The 21,126-nt window shown below is 41.9% G+C and overlaps 1 protein-coding gene across 2 annotated transcripts in view; it reads left to right on the top strand.

Annotated features, from left to right (window-relative positions):
- Positions 1-21,126, top strand: part of CNGB3 (cyclic nucleotide gated channel subunit beta 3) — a 177,135-nt gene that overhangs the window by 49,238 nt on the left and 106,771 nt on the right. For both annotated transcript variants that reach the window (XM_083187382.1, XM_083187381.1), the window contains exons 5-7: positions 11,398-11,549; positions 15,161-15,376; positions 18,009-18,217. In XM_083187382.1, the coding sequence (XP_083043508.1) occupies positions 11,398-11,549; positions 15,161-15,376; positions 18,009-18,217 (577 nt within the window). The remainder of the gene's footprint in view (positions 1-11,397; positions 11,550-15,160; positions 15,377-18,008; positions 18,218-21,126) is intronic.

Here is a 21,126-nt window from a genome sequence, read left to right as displayed (position 1 = left end):
TTAATGTTGTTAGATTAAAACATCACACATAACATCAGGGTAGGTATACATGTTACACATTTTGGACAAAGTAATTACGGACATAATTTAGTACATATACAGAAACACCAACATAAGTTGATTTAAAAGTAACAGCAATATGGGGACACATAGATAGTGATTAAAATGCCACATTAGAACATAACAAATATACATGTAATGTGGGTTCAAATGTAGTTTTATTAGGGTCTTTATTAAGGTAGACAATTGAGTTAATAGAAAACAATAATTGAATAACAAATAGATTAATTAATCAATTGTCAGATTAGTAGTTGAAAGGCAAGATGTGCAGGTCCATATATGTGAAGGGTATGCCAGCGTGCACGGACGTACGCTCACTCTCACGAGCGGTGACATAAGCTGAGTTTTCCATTGAAAACAATAGGGACCCGTCCGTGCAAGCTGGCGTACGCTCAGATATCCGCAAGAAGTCGTTGGAAAGACGGACGAAAGACGTCCGTAAACGGCGCCGTACGCTCTGTTGTACGCCTGTTGTCGGAGTGCAAGGGCTGGGCCGTCCGCGTACGTTGCCGTACGCTCATTTGTACGCCACTCCCCTTCTACGGTATTTCTGCCCGTACGTAAGCGGCTGATTTGTGGGTGGACTTAACCCTAACGGCCGCGTACGGCTAGCGTGCGGTAATGGCGAACGTACGCACGTTTGGCCGCTCCGATCAGAATAAGGCCCACAATGTTTATCTTATATAGACTATGTTTCATTGGTTCCAAGTATGGGTTACCCCCAATATGAGTCTTCATACACTCCACACTGTTATCCGATGGATTTTTCAAAGAATCAAGGTCCAATCGGCTACTTGCTTTAATCAGGGGCTTAATTGAGCACATGCATTGTTGGTAAAGTATCTATTCCTTTGGCAAATATATATTGTGCATTTAAACAGCTCAATCTATCTATATATAATTACATGTACAGGAACAAAGGTGCGGCACTCTGGTTTTGTAATGAAATAAACGACAGTACAGTGTCTGTGATCACCAGACACTATACTGTCGTTTATTTCATTACAAGACCAGAGTGCCGCACCTTTGTTCCTGTGTATCCTGCTTTCCTTGGTAAAGCTGTGAAGGCACCTGTGCACATTATTTGGAATCAAGCTGGGAGTGCCGGTCCTCCACGCAAGCGATAATTACATGTATAAATATAAAACATATCTTTCAAGAAAAAATACACCACAAACAATAAAAAACTGAGGAGGTCTTCCTTGTAATGAGCTGAGGAAGGGTGAGATATTGCTCTCTAGCTATACAAGACTATCTTAACAGTGTGAAGTGTATGAAGACTTGGAACCAATGAAACATAGTCTATATAAGGAACCCATTAACTGAGACTTTCATACTCTGGGTACATTCTGGCCTTTTAATACACAGGACTCTGATATTAAGTTATCCAATTTGAGGTCTCATTACAGAGACTAAGGAGTCTCATATCAGGTCCAATAACCTTTATAATGATGGACTTGTCTTAATAAATACGCTGAAGTGATTGATCAGGACATTAGAGTGCATATTTTTATGTGATTTTTACTTTGATGGTTTTTATTACTTTTTATATTACTTGTATATGAATAAAATTACTTGTGCATTTATATAAGTAGCGCTCACGGTAAGCTAATATGGGAGCTGCTTGATTATAATTGAATAAGGGTTCATTGAACCCTCTAGATACACCATTTATCTATAGAAAATGAATCATATATACATCTTTATTGGAACAGAATTGGATGTATTATCCCCATTGATGCATGACATATTTTTTATACATATCTTTGAAAATTTTGCGCCTGAATTTTTGTTTATTACACCTGCTTATATAAAGCTATCCATACTGCATATCACATAGACATGGACAAAGCTTAATAATTACAGCAATGTTCAACGATTTCATATGCTGATTAACACTGGTACCTCAGCAATTTGGCTGCTTCCACATATACTAATTCAATAACAGGAACCATCCAATATGTTTTGTTGAACCTCAACTTAATTATTGATATCATTGTGGACACTCTGACTTGTTGGTTATACATTAGAGAGCATAAAATTAAAATGATATTATTCCACACTGCACCTTGGACCTGGGTAATTGCCAGGTTGCTGAAGTGTCGACCCGGGTCGAGGTGCAGTTTGAAAGCACTAAAGAAAATAACCCAATACACAATAATGTGTATTGAACTGTGGTGCTCTTTATTTGTACTGTATTTTTGTTATTTATTCAATGTTATGCCAAGTTTTGTCTCCCTGTATTGTTCCTTTGTACGGCGCTGCGAAACACTTGTGGGGCCTTATAAATAAAATTATAATAATAATAACCCGGGTCGACCAACTCAGCAATTTGACCCGGGTTATACTGTAAGAAGTGTTAAACCCGGGTCACCCTCTGTATAATGGGCGAGCCGGATTTAATGTGAAAGTGCCGGACCAGGGATCGAGATCCACTGACAGCAATGGCATGTCACCCTTCTCTCTGTGCATTATCTCTAGGCCCGCTGCTCAGCCAAGTACAGCCAGCTGGCAGGGTCGCGGTCGGATGTCATGTTACATCTGCAACCACACACAGTACAACAGACAGTGCACTGAGACAATGCTGTGCTAATGCTGATCGGTGCTCTGTCTCCTCTTGGTGGCTCGAGTATCTGTGCATAATTGCCACCCCTACTGGATGGCAGAACCATGGGTGGTAACCGTCCATTTTTTGGGAGTGTCAGGAAAAGAGCAGATGTGCCCAGGCGTTTTCAGCGAGGGTCTGTGACGCCAGCACCGGTGTCTATCAGCCTGTGTCTGTCGCAGACTTGTGAAAGGGTCAGAGTTATGCACACTTGCACACCGGGGATTCACAAGCCATGCGCAGACTTGCACGGGGTGGGATTTCAATCTAGTGGGGTGGCAGCAGCGGTCAAGTCTGAATAAGGCCCAGAATTTTCCTAGCGCCATTTTAAAGGAACACAAACATAAAGTGACGACATATAGACACTCTCAAGTTAAGTGTTCTGATTATTCACGACAATGAAAACAGCGCAGAGTCAAAATGATACAACTAACCCGGCTTGTATCAGTTACCCATAAATATTACACCGAGTTAAGTTAATTGGTGGAGCTATTGTTTAAAGGGGGAAAATATGTGGATATTAAAAAGTAACAGCTCAATGCAATGAAATACATTTGCTGTCTATCACACACTAAAAGAAAGAGTGTTTGAAATGAAAAATTAATTGGTACTTTAGTCGCGCTCTCTTTTCTCTTTCAATGTGTCTGGTGTAAAATTTGTAATTAACTTTTCAATCATTTTCTCATTTATTATGGTACCTGGGATCACATTTAATGTGCTGGAAATAGAGCTATATTTTTCCTAAGAGAGTTAAGGGAAGGAGATTAGAGGACTCATCCTGTAGTGACTGACTGATTCCTTGCACTAAGCAGCCATTGCCCATCTCACAAAGCATGTGATGGTACAAAGAAAAGGATTCCTTTGTAATGTGACCATCTCAAAAAGCAGAAGTGACTTTTAGCGCTGGAGAAGAATCATCTCCCAGGGTCTTTGTGTTGCTGTTGTCTTCTCTTTCTGTAATACATGATTAACTGCTTGAAATTGAAAGTTAATTATAGTGTGAATTACTAATGATTATCATTATCTTAAAGTATTTCTTTTTTTTTGAAAAATAGGAAAAAAAATGATTTTGTATTCTTCAAACTGCAGGTGAATAAATGGCCTGTGTTCTAAGCACCGCTGGAGGCATTGTAATTGGAGAATTGGTCATTTGGCCCTAATGTTACACCTCCTAAAGTTGTATTTAGTCTTACGAATCCGGCATACAGACGTAGAGCCACTCATTCAGTGCTGGGGCTTGCCAGACTGGCGAGCGGAGGCTACATCTGACTGGGACGCGTGTCCCAGTTTCCTGTCGGAAGATGACTGGAACCCTGCTCGTCTCCGCCTCCGGGAGATGAGCAGGGTTAGGGGGGGAGCGGGGAGGTGGGGGACTGCATTGGGGACCGGCATCGAGGTGGCGGGACCCGAGGGTAGTTCCATTGTAAGCGGATGCACAAGCGTCTCGTACGTGCACGAACCCTTCTGGCCGCTGGTGGGGGCTGGCGAATCTAACACCAGCCCCTGCAAGGAAGAGGGACATTCAATCTGTATATACACACTGTGCCTGTGGTGCTCAAACAGGTTATCATACCTCATGAGATAACAACTGGGCCATAGATTTAAACCTAGTTCCTTCAAGATAAATTATAATGTCAACAAAAGTGATACCTGTTGGTTAACCCAACCAACAAATCCAACAAGGGAGAACCCCATCCTGTCATTTCTGGCATTTTTTGTTTGAAAAGGAGATGGGCAGCTCAACTGCATGGCTGCTTTCTGGTTTGCAGCCCAGCCGCACATGGATACCATCTCTTGATGGGTGGGGTGCAGTACAGCTGCCAATGATTCCCTGCCCACTTATTAGGCTATGTGCTAGTAGCCTGGATAGCCTGAACAAGAAGCAACACCCCAGCCCAGTTGGTCCAAGAATGCCATGCAGATACTTGACTCGCACCGCACAGCTTGAGGATATCGGGGAAGTTAAATATATGCCACCCATCCCATACTCTGCAAAACAACAGTGCTTGCCAAAGGTATGCATAGAAAACAAGTGGTATGTTACGTATTGGGAAAGTATGCCCTACCACAGCTGCAAAGCAGTATTGGGGCAAGATTTTCAGTGCCCTAGGCAAGGCTTTGTTCTATTACACTCTTCTCAACCATTAACCAGTTCCTAGCCCTCATACACTTCACAAACAAATAACTTACAGTACCTCTTCCTATGGGGCTGACAAGGTTACATCCCAGATGCAGAACACTATGCAGGATCCATTCCTAGACTAGGGTTCCAAACTTGCTCAATAAGCTAGCAACAGTTACAGAGAGCATTTTAGCGAACATAATACAATACATTTAGCATGCAATGACCACCTTTTAAAATAGAGGGCATCCCTGTGACTGGTATACAATACAGGAAATAATACAGTACAATTCCAAAATCATTCATTGAGCCTCCCTCAAATATCATTAACTTGTTAACAGCCCATCAAAATAACGGAGCAACATAACTATAATGTCAGTGCTGGCGGCTGTGTGCTCCTGAATAGAGGAACAGTTGGATTGCTCCATCGTGCGGCATCTAGTGGCCGGCAGCCTGCACACCACTTGAACTGCCCCCATAGAGGTGAGGAGCAATGTTAGCCTTTTATTATATAGTACACATTGAACATCATGAATACAGACCAGTTTGACATGATTAGTCCATTTACAATCTTTAACTCCATCTTCATTATTCATCTTCATTATTAATTTAATTCATCATTATCAAATGATCTGTTTCTATTCATGAGCCTCCCTGATTCAAAATAAAACCCTGTTAAAAACATTAATCAATTCACCCTAATACTGAAAGCCAGTTAACCTAATTAGCTACTTTATTCTTAACATTACGTTCTCTACAACACCACTTTCCTGTTACTGATTGATCTCCCTGTGATGCTGGAACACTGTGCATCAGCTGTGTGCAGAACAGCTGGATACTAGTCCTGCAACATACAGTCACAAAGCAGGTCACATTGAAGGTATAGAGAAAGATCTTAAGACCCCAAATTCTGAGATCTTTTGAGGAGTAAAAATGGCTGTGCCTTTTTGGCTTTTTAGGCTACATGGTGCTGTTACATTGCAACCAATCACATTCTGTTTAAAAAATGACAGGTAGGAGCTGATTGGTTGGTGGTTAACCACTCTCCATTTTATCACTTTTGAAGGCTTAGTACATCTGGGTTGGGATCATTTGGTCAACAGTCATTAGGTCAACACCATTAGGTCGATATGGGAAAAGGTCGACATGGGTCTAGGTCAAAATGGGAAAAGGTCGACATGGTTATAGGTCGAAAGGTCATTAGTTCGACAGTTCATTAGTTCGACAGGTCATTAGTTAGAAAATGTCTAGGTCAACAGTCAAAAGGTCTACATGGGGATTTTCACAGTTTTTTTGCCTGAATGTCAACACAGTCAACATGGACACAGTTTAAAGTGCACCGCACCCCACGCATCGTTCGCTGTGCTCCTAATGCATTGGGCACGGTGCCTCGCTACGCTATTTTATTCTCCCACCACGCGCTAGTGAATGGTAGGGCATGAAATACCACCTGTCGTCACATGTCGGCTCAAAAAACAGTGAAAAAACCCATGTCGATTGTTTCACTGTCGGCCTAGACACTGTCGAACTAATGACCTTTCGACCTTTTCCCATGTCAACCTAGACCCATGTCGCCCTTTTCCCATGTCGACCTAATGGTGTCGACCATCATGCTGTAGACCAAAGGACCGCATCCCGTACATCTCGCCCCAAAATATATAAATGTACAAAAATTGCATAAATGTGTAAAATAGGAATGTAATTTTAATAATTATGATTCATGGCCAAACATTTGGCCCTCTGGTGTCTGTCTGCTGGAGAGCATCACCATGCTGTTATGGTGATAGGCCTATTTTTATGTCGAGTCCTGAAGCTGCAGCTCCATCCACCGCAATGTTAATCTGGCCCTGCCTTAAGCCTGCTCCCCTCGTACATTCCTCCAACTTTGTGTTGTTCCTCAGAGTAAAAAAAAACGGATGTAAAAACATAGTTACAGTAAGAGCACAGACAGATCTGCAAAACATATCAATGCATTTAGTAAGTTACAGAAAGCCATGGGCAGGTAATCTTATTATGAACATTCATATTTTTCTTAATTGTATCTAACGTTCATCATTTATCATAACTTAATTGTCTTGGCATTGTTCTGCTTCTTTTGCTTTTTAAATACATTTGGTGTTTCTTTTATTTCTCATCTGCTTAAAAGTATAATGAAGTGGATAAAGTTTAAATCTCAAATTTAACTTTGTAGAAATTCAATTCCCATATTTCTCATCTGCTGGATGCTTTCTAATCCATTTACCAGTTATGGCAGTGAAAACAAAATCTAAGTTCTTTACACAAGAGACTTTCTTTTCTTCTCTTCTCTGTTTGGAGTAAAACACTGAGTGAGCGGATAGCTATGAATATGTGCCAAGCACCTTGGAGTATTGTTCTATTTTCTACTGATCATTGAATTATGTATGAGATTACAACAAGTGTCTTTTCTGATCATACAAGTGCCTGAGAGTTTTATTAGAAAATTATTCCCTTGCCATCATGTACTCCAAACATTTTCCTAAAGGAGGATCTTGTTTTAGGTTGAGAGCAATTTTGAATTTAATCTTCAATACGTGGCATATGGTGTTTTCATTCATTTTATGCTAGCACTTGAGAGGATGTTAGGGCACTTTCAGATGGATTTAATATAGTTTCTTCACACCGGTGCTGTCTTAAGTGCATGACAGATGAACCAACAACCCACTATAGTCACCAGCAAGGCTGAAATGATTCATATTTGAGTTGTTGTTAGTTATTTTCTTTCTTTCTTTCTCTTTCTTTCTTTCTTTCTTTCTTTCTCTTTCTTTCTTTCTTTCTTTCTCTATCTTTCTTTCTTTCTCTTTCTTTCTTTCTCTTTCTTTTTCTTTCTCTTTCTTTTTCTTTTTCTCTTTCTTACTCTTTCTTTCTTTTTCTTTCTTTTTCTATCTTTCTTTATTTCTTTTTATCTTTCTATCTTTCTTTCTCTGCCCCAAATGCATTGCAGTGCAACTTCGATTGTCCAGTTGTATGCTTTTTTTTTGCTTTTCTAACAAAGGTGCCTCACACCCCTAGTCAGCATTAAAATACATGACCATGTGAACAGTTATGAATGAAATGATAGCCCAACATCAGTGCTGGGGATCATTGAATAGATGCCATGCACACAGCCTCTAGCAGTGTAAGGTGGGGATCTGAGGACAAAAAAGGAGTTATGACACTCGGTTCCACCCCCTCCATGCAAGGCCCCACCCCAAGAGTTGGGAGGTATGAATAAGTGACTTAAAGTGAAGGTCAGCTAAAGAGAGAGAGAGACAGATGTATCAAGCTTCAAAAAGTGATAAAGTGGAGAGTGATAAACAGCCAGACAATCAGCTCCTACCTTTCAAACCCAGCCTGTGATATGGGAGTTGGGAGCTGATTGGATGGTTGTTTATTACTCTCCACTTTATCACTTTTTGAAGCTTGATACGTACATCTGGTCCAAAGTGTTGCCAGAGGTGTTTCTGTCTTCAGCAGGAAGTGGGAGGATTAAAAGAACATTAGTGATGCAGAGCACACACAAGAAAAAATGACAACTTTCTGAGACTTATAGTGCCCTATACAAAGAGAAAAAATATGCAGGTGCACAATTCAAACATTATTGATTATAACTGTTATACATAATAATAATAATAAATGTTTTTTGCATGATCTATGCCAGGGGTATAGGCATACCCACCACGTCCAGGTACCCACACTGAGTAAAATCCTAACATTCCAAAGGTTCATGTCTGGGGTGTGGGAAACTCAACAAATTAGCAAGTTAAGTGTTAAAGAGTGGTAAATAGATAAGAATAGTGTCTGAGGGTATTAGCAGTAATAAAGAGGTGAAAATAATTGTGTGAAACATGTAACATATAAAAACAATAAAAGCAGTGCAATGGCAGCTTTGCTGTGGAAATCTTGCTGATTCCCATGGACAGTCATCCAGCACATTTATTACATACATTACATGTATTTCTATGTGTTAACCACTCCCCATACGCAATGTGTGGTGAAATACATGGGCAACAGCCACCACTGGCACAGACTCTAATTAAGCACCTAGATACTAAACCACTGCACCAGTCTACAGAGTAAATTACCCAGGAAGTGCCACAGTTATTAATACCGTTGTCACACAGCTGTGTCCGATTCAGCACCACTCTTTTTATATGGTCAGCTTATAAAATCAGTACCCTCACTGTTGCCTTGCATTCTTTTGAGCCTTGGTGTTATGGCCTTGTTTGCTATATATAATATAAAATGACAGATATTCCTTGGAGCCAATTTGTGTGTCACTTGCAAAAGACAATTATCTCACAAGAGACTTTAGTACTGGTAAAATGCTACATAGCATAGTAAAGGTAAATAACACTAAATAAAGTGACTGGTGTGAAAGCCCCTGAACAGCAGTAGAAGTAGATATTTATTTTAACACATGTTTCATTTATAAAGTTCTGTACATGACAAGCAATTGCTCTCACAGAACTTATATTAATGTACTTACAGTGACTATTGCTACACAAGGCGAAACATTGCAGTTTAACATTAAATATGTATTATAATGCATAAATGAACAACACTTTGAATTTAGACAATATTCAGTGTTCATGATTAGGATTTTCAAAATCATTCCTCTTTGGTGAATAAAATTAACACAATGGACCAGATGTAATAACATCTAAATTGGCCAGAGGTGCGGGTTCCCTGACAAACTCTGATGCATTTTTAAAGCAGCAGTCATTTACTCTGACTCGGCAGTGAATGTTGATTTTCAAAAAAAGTTAAATAAATAATACTATTAAACTGCAGTTTATTTTGTATAATTTGTGTGTGTGTTTATCGATATGGATCACAACTATTATTCGACAGAAGAGCAGGAGCAGCAAACAAATGCTAGTGCTACAAATGCTGCCAGTCATGATAATATAACATCTAGGAGAAGAAAGTTTAGGAAAGGGCAACTGAAATCTCAATGTTAAAAAAGGCAAAGAAAAAGAACATTTAAGGTGCCCACACACGCACCGATCCCGGCGGTGCGATGCTATACGATGGGGTGCGCGCTCCCGCGGCACCCCATCGCACAGTACAAAAAGTATGTGCTGCACATACTTTTTGTACTAGCTTTTTCTAGCATAGCATCGCATCGCATGCACATTGTATGCACAAGGCATACGATGCGATGCTATGTGTGCTAATTAAGCCCACAACGCACGCCGGGATCGGTGCATGTGTGGGCACCTTAAGACTCAAACTGGGTGTTCAAATTCAGAAACCCAGACGTGTACACAATATCTATGTGTGATATTACTCACACTGTAGAGAAGCCTCTTTCACCTCCTTCCACCATTTTAGCATCATCTGCACATGTTGGGAGCAGTACATGTCAAGATAATGATGAGTATATAATAGTAACTGAGGATGCTTGTGTGGAAGTGATGAGGGGCATATGACTGTACTACTACTATCTGACACAGGGATGAGTATGTTGATGATGTTGTACAGTACAGTATGTGTAAGTTAGCCTCCAGTGGCTGCAGTTCTTGCCTGTGATAAAAACATTTCTGAGGTCTCGACATTAGACCAAAAAAAGCACCTCTTGGGTGTGCATCTAGTTTTACCCAAATCACATGTTTGTGAAAGCATTAGATCCAGTTGTTCGGCTGATGTTAGTAGCCTTCTAGGCACCTACTCCATGTTACATCCTTTGCGTTGGGTTCATGAAATTTATTTTACAAGATTATAATTTAATGAACACCCTTATTGTCAATGGTCGGCAGGTTGACAGTAATAAGGTCAACCATCAAATGGCCAACAGACCATAGGTCAACACAGTAAAAGGGTCAACGTCTTGGGGCAACATGGTCAAAAGGTCGACACAAGCAATAGGCTGACATGCAAAAGGTGGACATAAAAAAGGTTGACATGAGTTTATACAATTTTTTTTTTTTAAAAGGTGTTTTTCATAGTATATTAGTGTGCCAAGCATAGCGAGGCACTGTGCCTGAAGCATGGCAAGCCAACGCGGTACACTTATATGGTGTCCTAGGCACCAAAAAAAGTGAAAAGCTCATGTCGACCTTTTTCATGTCAACCCTTTTCATATCGACCTAATTCCTGTGTTGACCTTTTGACCATGTCGACATAAGGCAAATGACCATTATTAACCTCCTCACCCATTTTTTTTATTATTTTATTATTTAATTTTTTCCTGTACCCCAGTCAGGCCTCTGATAAAGGGCCTTATTCTTGTTCACTCTTCTGGCAAATTCCCTCTTAGATGGAAAAAAACATGTGCACTGCAGGTGGGGTAGATGCAGGGGCGGATTGGAAATGTAATCCGGCCTGGGAGAAACCATAGAGCTTTGCTGTCGACGGGTTCCGGAAAGGGGGGGGTTTTGAACGGTGCTGATGGGTTCCCGGGGGAGGGGGTTGTCTCAAACAGGTCTTCAGTATTAAATGTCCAATAACTATCTTTCTTTTTTTGTCTCTGTGACAGTATTTCACTCATAACAACAAGATGATGATGATGATGATGATGATGATGATGATGATACTAATAATTGATCCTAATGTAATTGTGGACTCGTTTTGTAGTCATATGTAACATTCTTATCGTTTGATACGACAGGTCCAATGAACAAGGTGAGGTCACTGTTACCAATGAGCTTGCGGAAGCCAGAATTCATGATCTCATTAAACGCATGCGGGAGAGAACCAGTCATTACAGGGAGAAAATGGAGGATGGAGACTTTACATCAGATGAACCGAGCCCCACAAAAAGTAATTATATATAGAAACATTGATGGCTTGGACAATCTAGTCTGCCCATTTTTTTATCTTTAAATTACAGTATAATTGCAATAGTTTTTGATCCTTAGTTATTTGCAAGAATATTCATATGCCTATACCAAGCATGTTTAACTTTCTTTACTGTCTTAGCCTCTACCACCTCTGATGGGAGGCTATTTCACATATCCACTACGGAATGGGATCATTCGTTAGACTGCATTTAGGTGTACAAGCATTAGGTCTACACCATTAGGTCGACTTGCATTTAGGTCGACCTGACTGAAGGTCGACATGGGTTAGGTCGACAGGGTCATTAGGTCGACAGGGTCATTAGGTCAACATGTGTTAGGTGGACAGGTGTTAGGTGGACAGGGTCATTAGGTCGACAGGTATAAGGTCGACAGGGTCATTAGGTCAACAATGAAAATGTTGACTTTTTTTTTTTTCAAACAAAAAATTTCAAAATTGTTTTAAGCGTCGACACAGTCAACATAGCACCGTGTCCCCTCGCATGGCTCGCTGCGCTCGCCATGCTTCGTGTACACTATTTTTTTCTCCCACCATGCCCTAGTGGATGGTAGGGCATGAAATACCGCCTGTCGGCAAATGTCGACTCGTAAAACAGTGAAATGACCCCATGTCGACCTTTTGCCTGTCGACCTTTCCCATGTCGGCCTAATGACCCTGTTGACCTTATAAAAGTCGACCTAATGACCCTGTCGACCTAATGACCCTGTCGACCTAAATCATGTTGACCTTAATGCATGTCTACCTAAATGCAGGTCGACCTTAATGCAGGTCGACCTAGTGGTGTAGACCTAATGCTTGTAGACCTAAATGCTGTAGACAGTATGACCGTATCCCATCCACTACCCATCTGTGAAGTATTTTTTTCTTACATTTCTCCTGAACCTACCTTCTTTCAATCTCAGTGTAACGTTTCCCTCCTGGACCTTGTTAGAACCCTTTGTATATGTGAAAGTCTCCATCATGTCTCCCTTTTCCCTTCTCTTCTCCAATCTATACATATCAGGGTCTTTTATTCTCTCTGGGTAAATTTGTGATTATAGTAATTTATTACATTTAATAAATATTATTAGTGCCACTTCAACATGTCAAAAATTCTCTAAAATGATTACCAGTTACCTAAAAAAGTTGTTAAGAGCTGGCGATAGAATCAGCAATCACTGCTGTGTGTCATCCGATAGAAGTGGGCGCACGAGTATCTCGCGTGCGCGCACCTTCTGTCGGAGCCCCAGTATACAACACATTCCCATTCCCTGTAATGGTAATGGTAAGGATAACTGTTCCACCTCCACCAGAGCCCTGCAGAGTAATTCCAACAGAAAGCCTATCCCAGCAGCTTACTTCTCTGACGTGGCATATGTGATATCATGCCACTATCACCGCTGAAGTGAAGAAGGGCCACTTAGAGGAGCAGGCTCTGTGCATGCTGAAAACAAGGTAAGAGGGGTCTGGAGAGACACAGAGAGGTGGAGCAACTGCTAGTAAGACACATGGCATGAAGCTCCTGGAAATACATGCACGGTGAGCTGCTGGGATGACACATGGCATGAAGCTCCTGGAAAGACATGGGCAGTGAGCTGCTGGGATAACATATGCAGATATGTGAAAAAGGGTCACTACTACTGTGCGCATTATGGGGTGATTCTGGTTTGCTTGGTAAGCTGTGAAGCTAGCAGCTTACTGAGCACCAGAGACTCCACCCACTGCCCCATTGAATCATCCCCCTGTTCTGCCAATTCCCCTCGCAACCACGCATGTCTCCTCAGCAGGAGAAATCATTTGATGGTTGAGGACCATCAAATGATTTCTCCTGGCTTAGCAAATAAAAGGTAGTCTGAACTGTGTAATGAGCACTGCTACAGTGGGCATTGTATATAAGCAACACTACTGTGTGGCATACATGTATAAGGAGCACTACTGTGCAGTGTATCCTGTATAAGGGGCACTGCTGAATGACGTGAATAAAGGTATTACTGTGTGTAGTAACGGGAATAAGGGGCATTACTATGTGGTGTAATATGAATCAGGGGCACTACATGCGGTGTAATATGAATATGATGGTGCTACTGTGTGGTGTAATAGGGGTACTATTATGTGACCCCTTCCTTGTGAAACCACTGTCCCTTTATAAAGTACGGGAAGTAGGGTACAAATTTATAGTTTGCCAAAACCCTGTCACTGGCCTGGGTTCCGCCTAATGGGTTGAGGGGTTTGTTTGCAGGGAAAATAAGTTCCACCAACTCTCCAGGACCACATCAAACACATTTTCTATAGCAGCAGCATTGTTTTTTTATAAATGCTTTCCATCCCCCTTTCTCTAATTCATCATACTCCTATCCCCACCATCCTTCTTCATCACCACACCACCCATTCATCCATCACTCCTCAATATTTGAATCACCCTCCAAAATTCATAACTACCCCACCAGCTACCTCCATTAACTTTCTTCATCACCCCGACACCCCTGGTAGTCTCCCACCTTCATTACCCCATTGTCTTTACTTATTATCTCCCATCATCATTCGCCACACAGGTTATTAAGCACCATTATTTCTCCTTATCCCTTACTCAACCCCTGTTAATCCTTCCCTACACCAACCACCTCTATCGTCCTGCCAACCAGTAGCAGATTTTACCTGCAGCCCACATCCCTCCAAGTAAAATCCTCCATTGAGCCAGCTGTAGTCCGTGACTGCACTGGCTACACTGGGACTGGCAGTGACTTCCTATTGGATATACTACCTGCCAGTAACCCGCAGTAAGCTCTAATTGGACAGCCAATGCCATCCATAGAAACAGAGGTTTGTGCATGCACAGTCATGCTGCCACTTATATACTGGATCCAGCACCTGTAAGCTCCATTGTGCAGGTGCCGTGAGATATATGGCAGAAGGGATTTCCCTCTTCTCTGGAGGACTGAGATGCACAGCCAGCAGCAGCCCCCTTTTTCCACAAAGGTAGAAGCTACTTCTGCCGCCAACCATCTCCATTTATTAGAGATGTTTGGCAGTAGCAATATGTCCCATGCAATAATAAGATGCACAATGAATAGTTTCCAAACAGTATGAAATATGATATTTGGGGCTGTGGCCACATCTGATTAGGGGGCATATCCGTATCACACTGAGGGGCTGATTTGTTAAGCCTGGTGAAGTGATAAACCGGCCGTTGATTATGCACCAACTAAATGGCTCCTAACTGTAATTTTCCAAACCAAGTATGTAACTTGACATTTAAGGGCTGATTGGAAGGTGATAAAGAACCAGCCACTTTATCACTTCACCAGGGTTAATAAATCTGCCCATATATGTCTCTAGTACTTTTATAACGGAAGCAGCCCGATTCCCTCTTCCTGCTCTCTCAGTATTTTACAATAAGGTTACACATTATTAATGCAGTTCCTATTCCCCTTAATGAACAAATATGTAAATGCTTTGCTTCCACAAGATTTTTCAGGCACCCTCCGCTACCCCCTCCTCCTACAGCCTACCACCACGAATCCTCGCAAAACTACAACCCATGCTGAATCAGGCCCCATGTAACAATGTGATTTTATTTTGATTTATATTTACAGGTCCAGCCAAAAGGAAACTTTCTAAACCTCCACCTCCAACTGCTACAAAAGAGGAAGAGAAAGGCAGCGATAAGGAAACAAATGCTAAACAGGAAATGCAGCCGGCTCCAGAAGAGGAGCACTATTGTAATATGCTCTGCTGCAAGTTTAAGAGACGCAGACTTAAACAGTACCTTAATAAATTTAAGATGCCTGAATCCATGGATGGTTATACAGGTAGGGTGTGTTATTTTGGGAATCCAAACAGGGCCATATTAAGGGCGATGTGGAGCGGGGGCTGAAAATGTTCCAGGGCCTGTACTAAGAAAGGGGAGGAGCTGTGAACAGTGTATTCGTTGGTGTGGTCAGTAAAATGATCTACACTATCAGCTACAATGTCTCCATAAATACATAGAAATAGAAACCTTGCATCATGGGTGAGATGTACTAAGCCTTGAAAAGTGATAAAATGGAGAGTGAAAAACCATCAACCAATCAGTTCCTACTTATAATTTTTCAAACAAAGCCTAGAGCAGGCATGTGCAACCTGCGGCCCTCCAGCTGTTGTGAAATTACACATCCCAGCATGCCTTGCAATAGTTTTAGCATTCCCTAATAGCAATACTATGGCAAGGCATGCTGGGATGTGTAGTTTCACAAAAGCTGGAGGGCCACAGGTTGGACATGCGTGGCCTAGAGTATGGCAGATGATTGGCTTGTGGTTTATCACTTTCCATTTTATCACTTTTGAAGCTTAGTACATTTGGCCCCATGTGAGAAAACTTAAAATACAATTTTAATACTCTCTAAAAGAATATATGGCCAGCTACACCGCTGGTTATAATCATACTGGTGCTGGGCCTGTTTTTGTTTATTGCCCTGGTACCAAAAAAAACTATGAAATATACCTAATATACCTAAATATATATACATTTTTTATCAAATCTTATTAGAATTAAAAAAACATACTGCTGTTTCCACTTTATAAATCAAATCAATAAATACAATTTTCTCATGGAGATAGATTGTATCTAAATTGTATCTAAATTATATCACTTATTTCCTTCTCAAATGGAAAAAACCATGTGCACTGCAGGGGGACAGATGTAACTTGTTCAGAGAGAGTTAGATTTGGGTGGGGTTTTACTTCAAAGTGAGATCTATATTGCAGTGTAAAAATAAAGCAGTATTTCCCTGCACAGAAACAAAATAACTCACCCAAATCGAACTCTCTCTGCACAAGTTACATCTGCCCCACCTGCAGTGCACATGGTTTTGTCCATTTGAGAAGGAATTTGCCTCTACGAGTGAACCAAAATAAGGGCCACAGCATGCAATAAATATTTGAAAAAGTGCAGGGCATAGCTTTGGGGACCCTCAAGCTCCCAGGCCCCAGAGCAGTTGCTTTCCCTGCACCTTATATAGTTACGTCACTGTTGTCAGATCAGAGATAGATAAGCAACAAAATATGTGATTTTGTGGATGTTAATTTAAAAAAATCAGTAAAGTACTTCAGAGGGTTGCGGTAGGCTCCTGCACTGCATATGTACGGGTCTACAAAAACCCAGTATTCAAAAATATATCAATGTCAAATCCAATTTGGTAGCAAGTACTCTTAGGGGTAAATATACTAAAGCTTCTAAACATTAAAAAAGAGATGATGTTCCCATAGCAACCAATCGTATTCTGTCTAAAATTTCTCTATTGCATCCTAGAAAATCATAGACAGAATCTATTTGGTTGCTATAGGCAACATCGCCTCTTTTAATTATTAGAAGATTTTGTAAATTTACCCCTTACTGTCAGTAAAACTTTATCATAACATAAAAAGAGCAACAGTGTATATACAAATCATATACAAGCAAATGAAAATGTAGTATAGTTCATGCATTTGAGTAAATGCAATACACATAATGCAATACACATACATACTGTATAACAATGGAGAATTAAGAATATACAGTATGTAGAATATCTTTGTTCTATGAGTCCTAGGCTCCTGCTGCCTGTTGTGTGCATAAAGCAGTGAACAGCAAATGAGAGTCCCAATGTGCACATATCTACAAGTGTGAAGAATACAGTCTGCATCTGCTGTCAGTCAAGATGATGTTCCTAGATGGAAGAGACGGAGTCTAGTAGGCACTGATTAGGGTATAAAGTAAGAAGAAAGTACTATAAAAGTAAAGGGTAAAATCAGCTGGCACCAAGGTGTAGAGAAGATCCTGTCTTGCACGCAATGGGAATAACTATAGCCTCACTGTAGTGTCCTGTAAAGAAGCCAGTTGGGCCGAAAAAAGCATCGATACTGAAGGGGTTTCCCTTGTGCAGACAATAGCATCTTTCCCCACCTTGGCACAATGAGATCCCTTGTCACCAGGGAATGTACCGTTGCACTTATAAATACAAATGTCTCCTTTTAGGTTGAGTTCTTTCATTTTAGAATAGCAACATTGTATTTTGGCCATTTTAGGTACCTATCAGTACCACAAATAGGGATCACTTTATGCCATGTGAACTGACTTTCACCAATGGCAAACACCCTACCTACAGCTGACATCACACCACTAATTAAAGACAACAAGAACCATCATGCACAAATAGCCAATAGCTACACATAACGAATGAGCACTCTCCTGATCATGATGATGATGATGATCATCATCATCATCACTGCAGCTCTCCATGGGTTACGCACACAAGAGATATGCCTCCTGACATGCATATCTGTTGGTGTGTCCACCTCTAAATGAATAGCAATTATCTTTGATGGTGTTGTCAGAAAGTGACATACTGTAGACAGTGTCATATTTTATAGTTGTTTATATCATTTATAACTCTCATCTACGTGTAAATTATCTCATTTACCTAGATAGGAGGTATCTGTTTTGGCTGCTTCTTCTCACTTTGTCATTCAACTGGAACTGCTGGTTCATTCCCCTCCGATGTGTGTTTCCATATCAAGTCCCGGACAACCTCTTGTACTTTATGCTGATTGACTACACATGTGATATTTGCTATCTTTTGGATATTTTCGTGTTTCAGCCACGTCTACAATTTGTTAAAGGAGGTGACATAATTGTAAGTATAACACAATAAAGACAAATTTTTAGCTCTCTCCAGCTTAAATATTAACAACTGCCTCTATTATTTTTGGTCAAAAACCATGTGTCAAAACATTTTTTTAATAATTCAGGTAGCTCCAGAAACACTTGTGAGAAGTTTCTACATGGGATTACATACACCTGTTACATTCAACATTGACCTTATACCTTTGGCCCTACCAAATGTCCACACTTCTTCCAAAGTGCTTCTTGTTCCGCTAATAACTAAGACAAGAAAGTTAACTATAACTATATATAACTTCTAACTAAATTTCAAAGCTCGCTGAATAGTTTAAACTATAACTTAACTAGTCTTAACGCCAATTCGATGGACGGGCAATAGTTTTTGCTTATGCAATTTTTAAAAATTTTACAAAGTGAAAATATTTTTCATTTAATGGACCCTTATAGGCCTTTCAGATATTCGGTGGAATGGCCTTAATTTCTTGTGTTGAGTTGCGCTGCAGGAGCGGACTCTCCTGAGAAATTTTCTTGCATGCTACTGTAAAGAAAGGGTGCGTCAGTGGTGCCTCCAGCAGTGAACCACTGGCACACCACCACCCCACCTACCCCGTGGACTACCCCCGGGGTTTCCTCTCGCAACCAAGCAAGGGGATGTGTTACGAAAACGCATGCCACGGCTGCTGGAGAAATCATCCGATGGTCGCCAACCAAGTGCCAGGACAAAAAAAGGGCAGGCGACGGTGATGTCAGCCGCCCACCCCCGGCCCACATCATCCCACCCACATTACCATGCAAACAGCCAGTGTTTTCATGGGGGCGCCCTTACAGTGCTGAGAGTTCCCATGGATGACCCCATTCAACCCACGGTACTGCGACCGGCCACTACAATAAAAAGCTGATACAGATGGAGCCGGCCTCCCTCTTGCTGGCGAATCGCCAGATTGTCTCCGCTGGCAATCCGCCAGCGGCGAGGCGCTCCATCTGACTGGGTCTCAGTTTCCGGGCGGTGGGGCGACGGGAACCCTGTCCGTCTCCGCTTCAGGGAGACGGACAGGGTTAACAGGGTTAGGAAGGCGAGCGGAAAGGCGGTGGGCACCCCGGGTGACCGCCGACAAGCCGGCGGGGACCCGGGGAAAGCGCCGACGGAAGGAGACGTGCACGCATCCCCTTTCGCAGATCAGATGACGGCTGGCGGGGGATCACGGATGGCGAATCTTCCGCCATCCCCTGCAACAGCGAGGCCGGCTCCATCTGTGCAACAATTAACACAAACTAACCCAACCACTTAGGGTGGGACTACTAATCTTCCTTACCTCTTCTGAGAGGTAAGGAAGATTAGTTGAGACAATGGATTGATCAGTTTCCTCCACAGTGAACAGATGTATAATAGACATTCAATAATTACTTTGCATTTTATATGAAAACTATTATGATTTGGGGGCGTGCACAGCACTACCTTAGCAGCTGGGCATGCATTGTCTCCCTCCCTGCTCTGTAGCGCTGCTGCATGTGCACAGTATCTATTCTCCAATCACCAGCTGCCTTGCAGATGCAAAGTAGTGGTGATAACTCCCTACCACCCCCCTCTCTGCTTCTCTCTGCAGCACTGAGTGAAGGATCCATCACAGATCCCTCCCAGTTTGCCCCACGGCCAGGCTGTCACTCTGCACATGGGCAGAGGGGTCCCGGGTCTCAGATCCGGAAGTCCAGCCCCAGAGTCGCATCACAAAGGACAGCTCTTGTGGCAGGAGCTGTCCTTTGCATTACTAATCGCAAATGTAAGAGCATAGTAAAAATGCGGTACCTGACCTTGCTGAAGTAATGCAATTTTAGGCCACGCCCCCTTTTCACTAGGCCTGCACGCATTAAGAAGTTGGGAGGTCTGTGTTGCAACTCTCCACAGCTCAGTCTCCCAGCCATGCTCCCTATACAGGGTGAAAGTCATTGCTACACTATGTTCTGTCACTTTGACAATCAGTAGCAGTGCATGCGCAGTCCTCGGGCTGCTCTCTGCACAGTACTTTGACCTCTGGCCTCAGCTCTCTGCACAGCACTGTCTGTGCATTTATCTCCACCAATCCTCAGAGAAGGCACATGATCTCTTCTCAAACAGCAGATTTCTGGCCTCAGTACACTCTCTCTCCCCATGCTATTTCCCCTGCAGGCAATGCTGGGTCCTAAAGCCCTCCATTACAGCACATTGCAGTCTTGCGCAAGGGACTGCCAGAGTTTTTAACTGATGTGCAAATAAACCCCTTTAATTCCTGAGTAATTTGTAATGCTATCACACTCATATAGGTCAGATAAACTGGATACCGTAGAAGTATATTAGGCTCCTGATGATGTAAGATAAGAACATTGGCCATTAAGTCAGTATAGTAACAATGGTGTTTGCGGTTTTCGATATTTTTATTGAGAAATAAAAAGTTTCTTTACATAATTTGAGTTAGATAAAAAAATATTAAGCTTCCTGTACTAGTGAGTGAGTCTCAGGTACACCAGGGTTCCAAACTAAAGGCCCCAATATACTGGTCACTTCACAGAAAAGCAGCCAAAGTGCATGTTTTTGGCATCTGAATGGATCCAATGGGCGGGCCAGTGTGCAAAAGATCAGAGTCGGAGGGTCGGACTTGCTGCACGTCCAACTCAGAACCCTTCCCAGCAGTAGGGCCGTCCCCTGTGAATAGAGGCGACTATTCCTGCAGCCTGACGGGCTGGGGACATAGCCAGTAGCTTCCAGAGTCGCTAGCTAGCTAGCCCCAAAAGTGGCAAAAATGGGGATGGGGCTTAGGTCACGCCCCTTATCATGAGGTCACGCCCCAAAACTTTTGGGCTCCTCCCTCAGGCTGAATTTTGGTAGATATGCCCAAAGACTACACATTTCCTGGCCTGTGTAAGTTACATTTAATTTATTCAGTTGTA

This window comes from Crinia signifera, chromosome 5, assembly GCF_055691185.1.
Source record: "Crinia signifera chromosome 5, ASM5569118v1, whole genome shotgun sequence".
NCBI classification, from domain to species: domain Eukaryota; kingdom Metazoa; phylum Chordata; class Amphibia; order Anura; family Myobatrachidae; genus Crinia; species Crinia signifera.
This window is presented reverse-complemented; position numbering and strand designations above follow the sequence as displayed.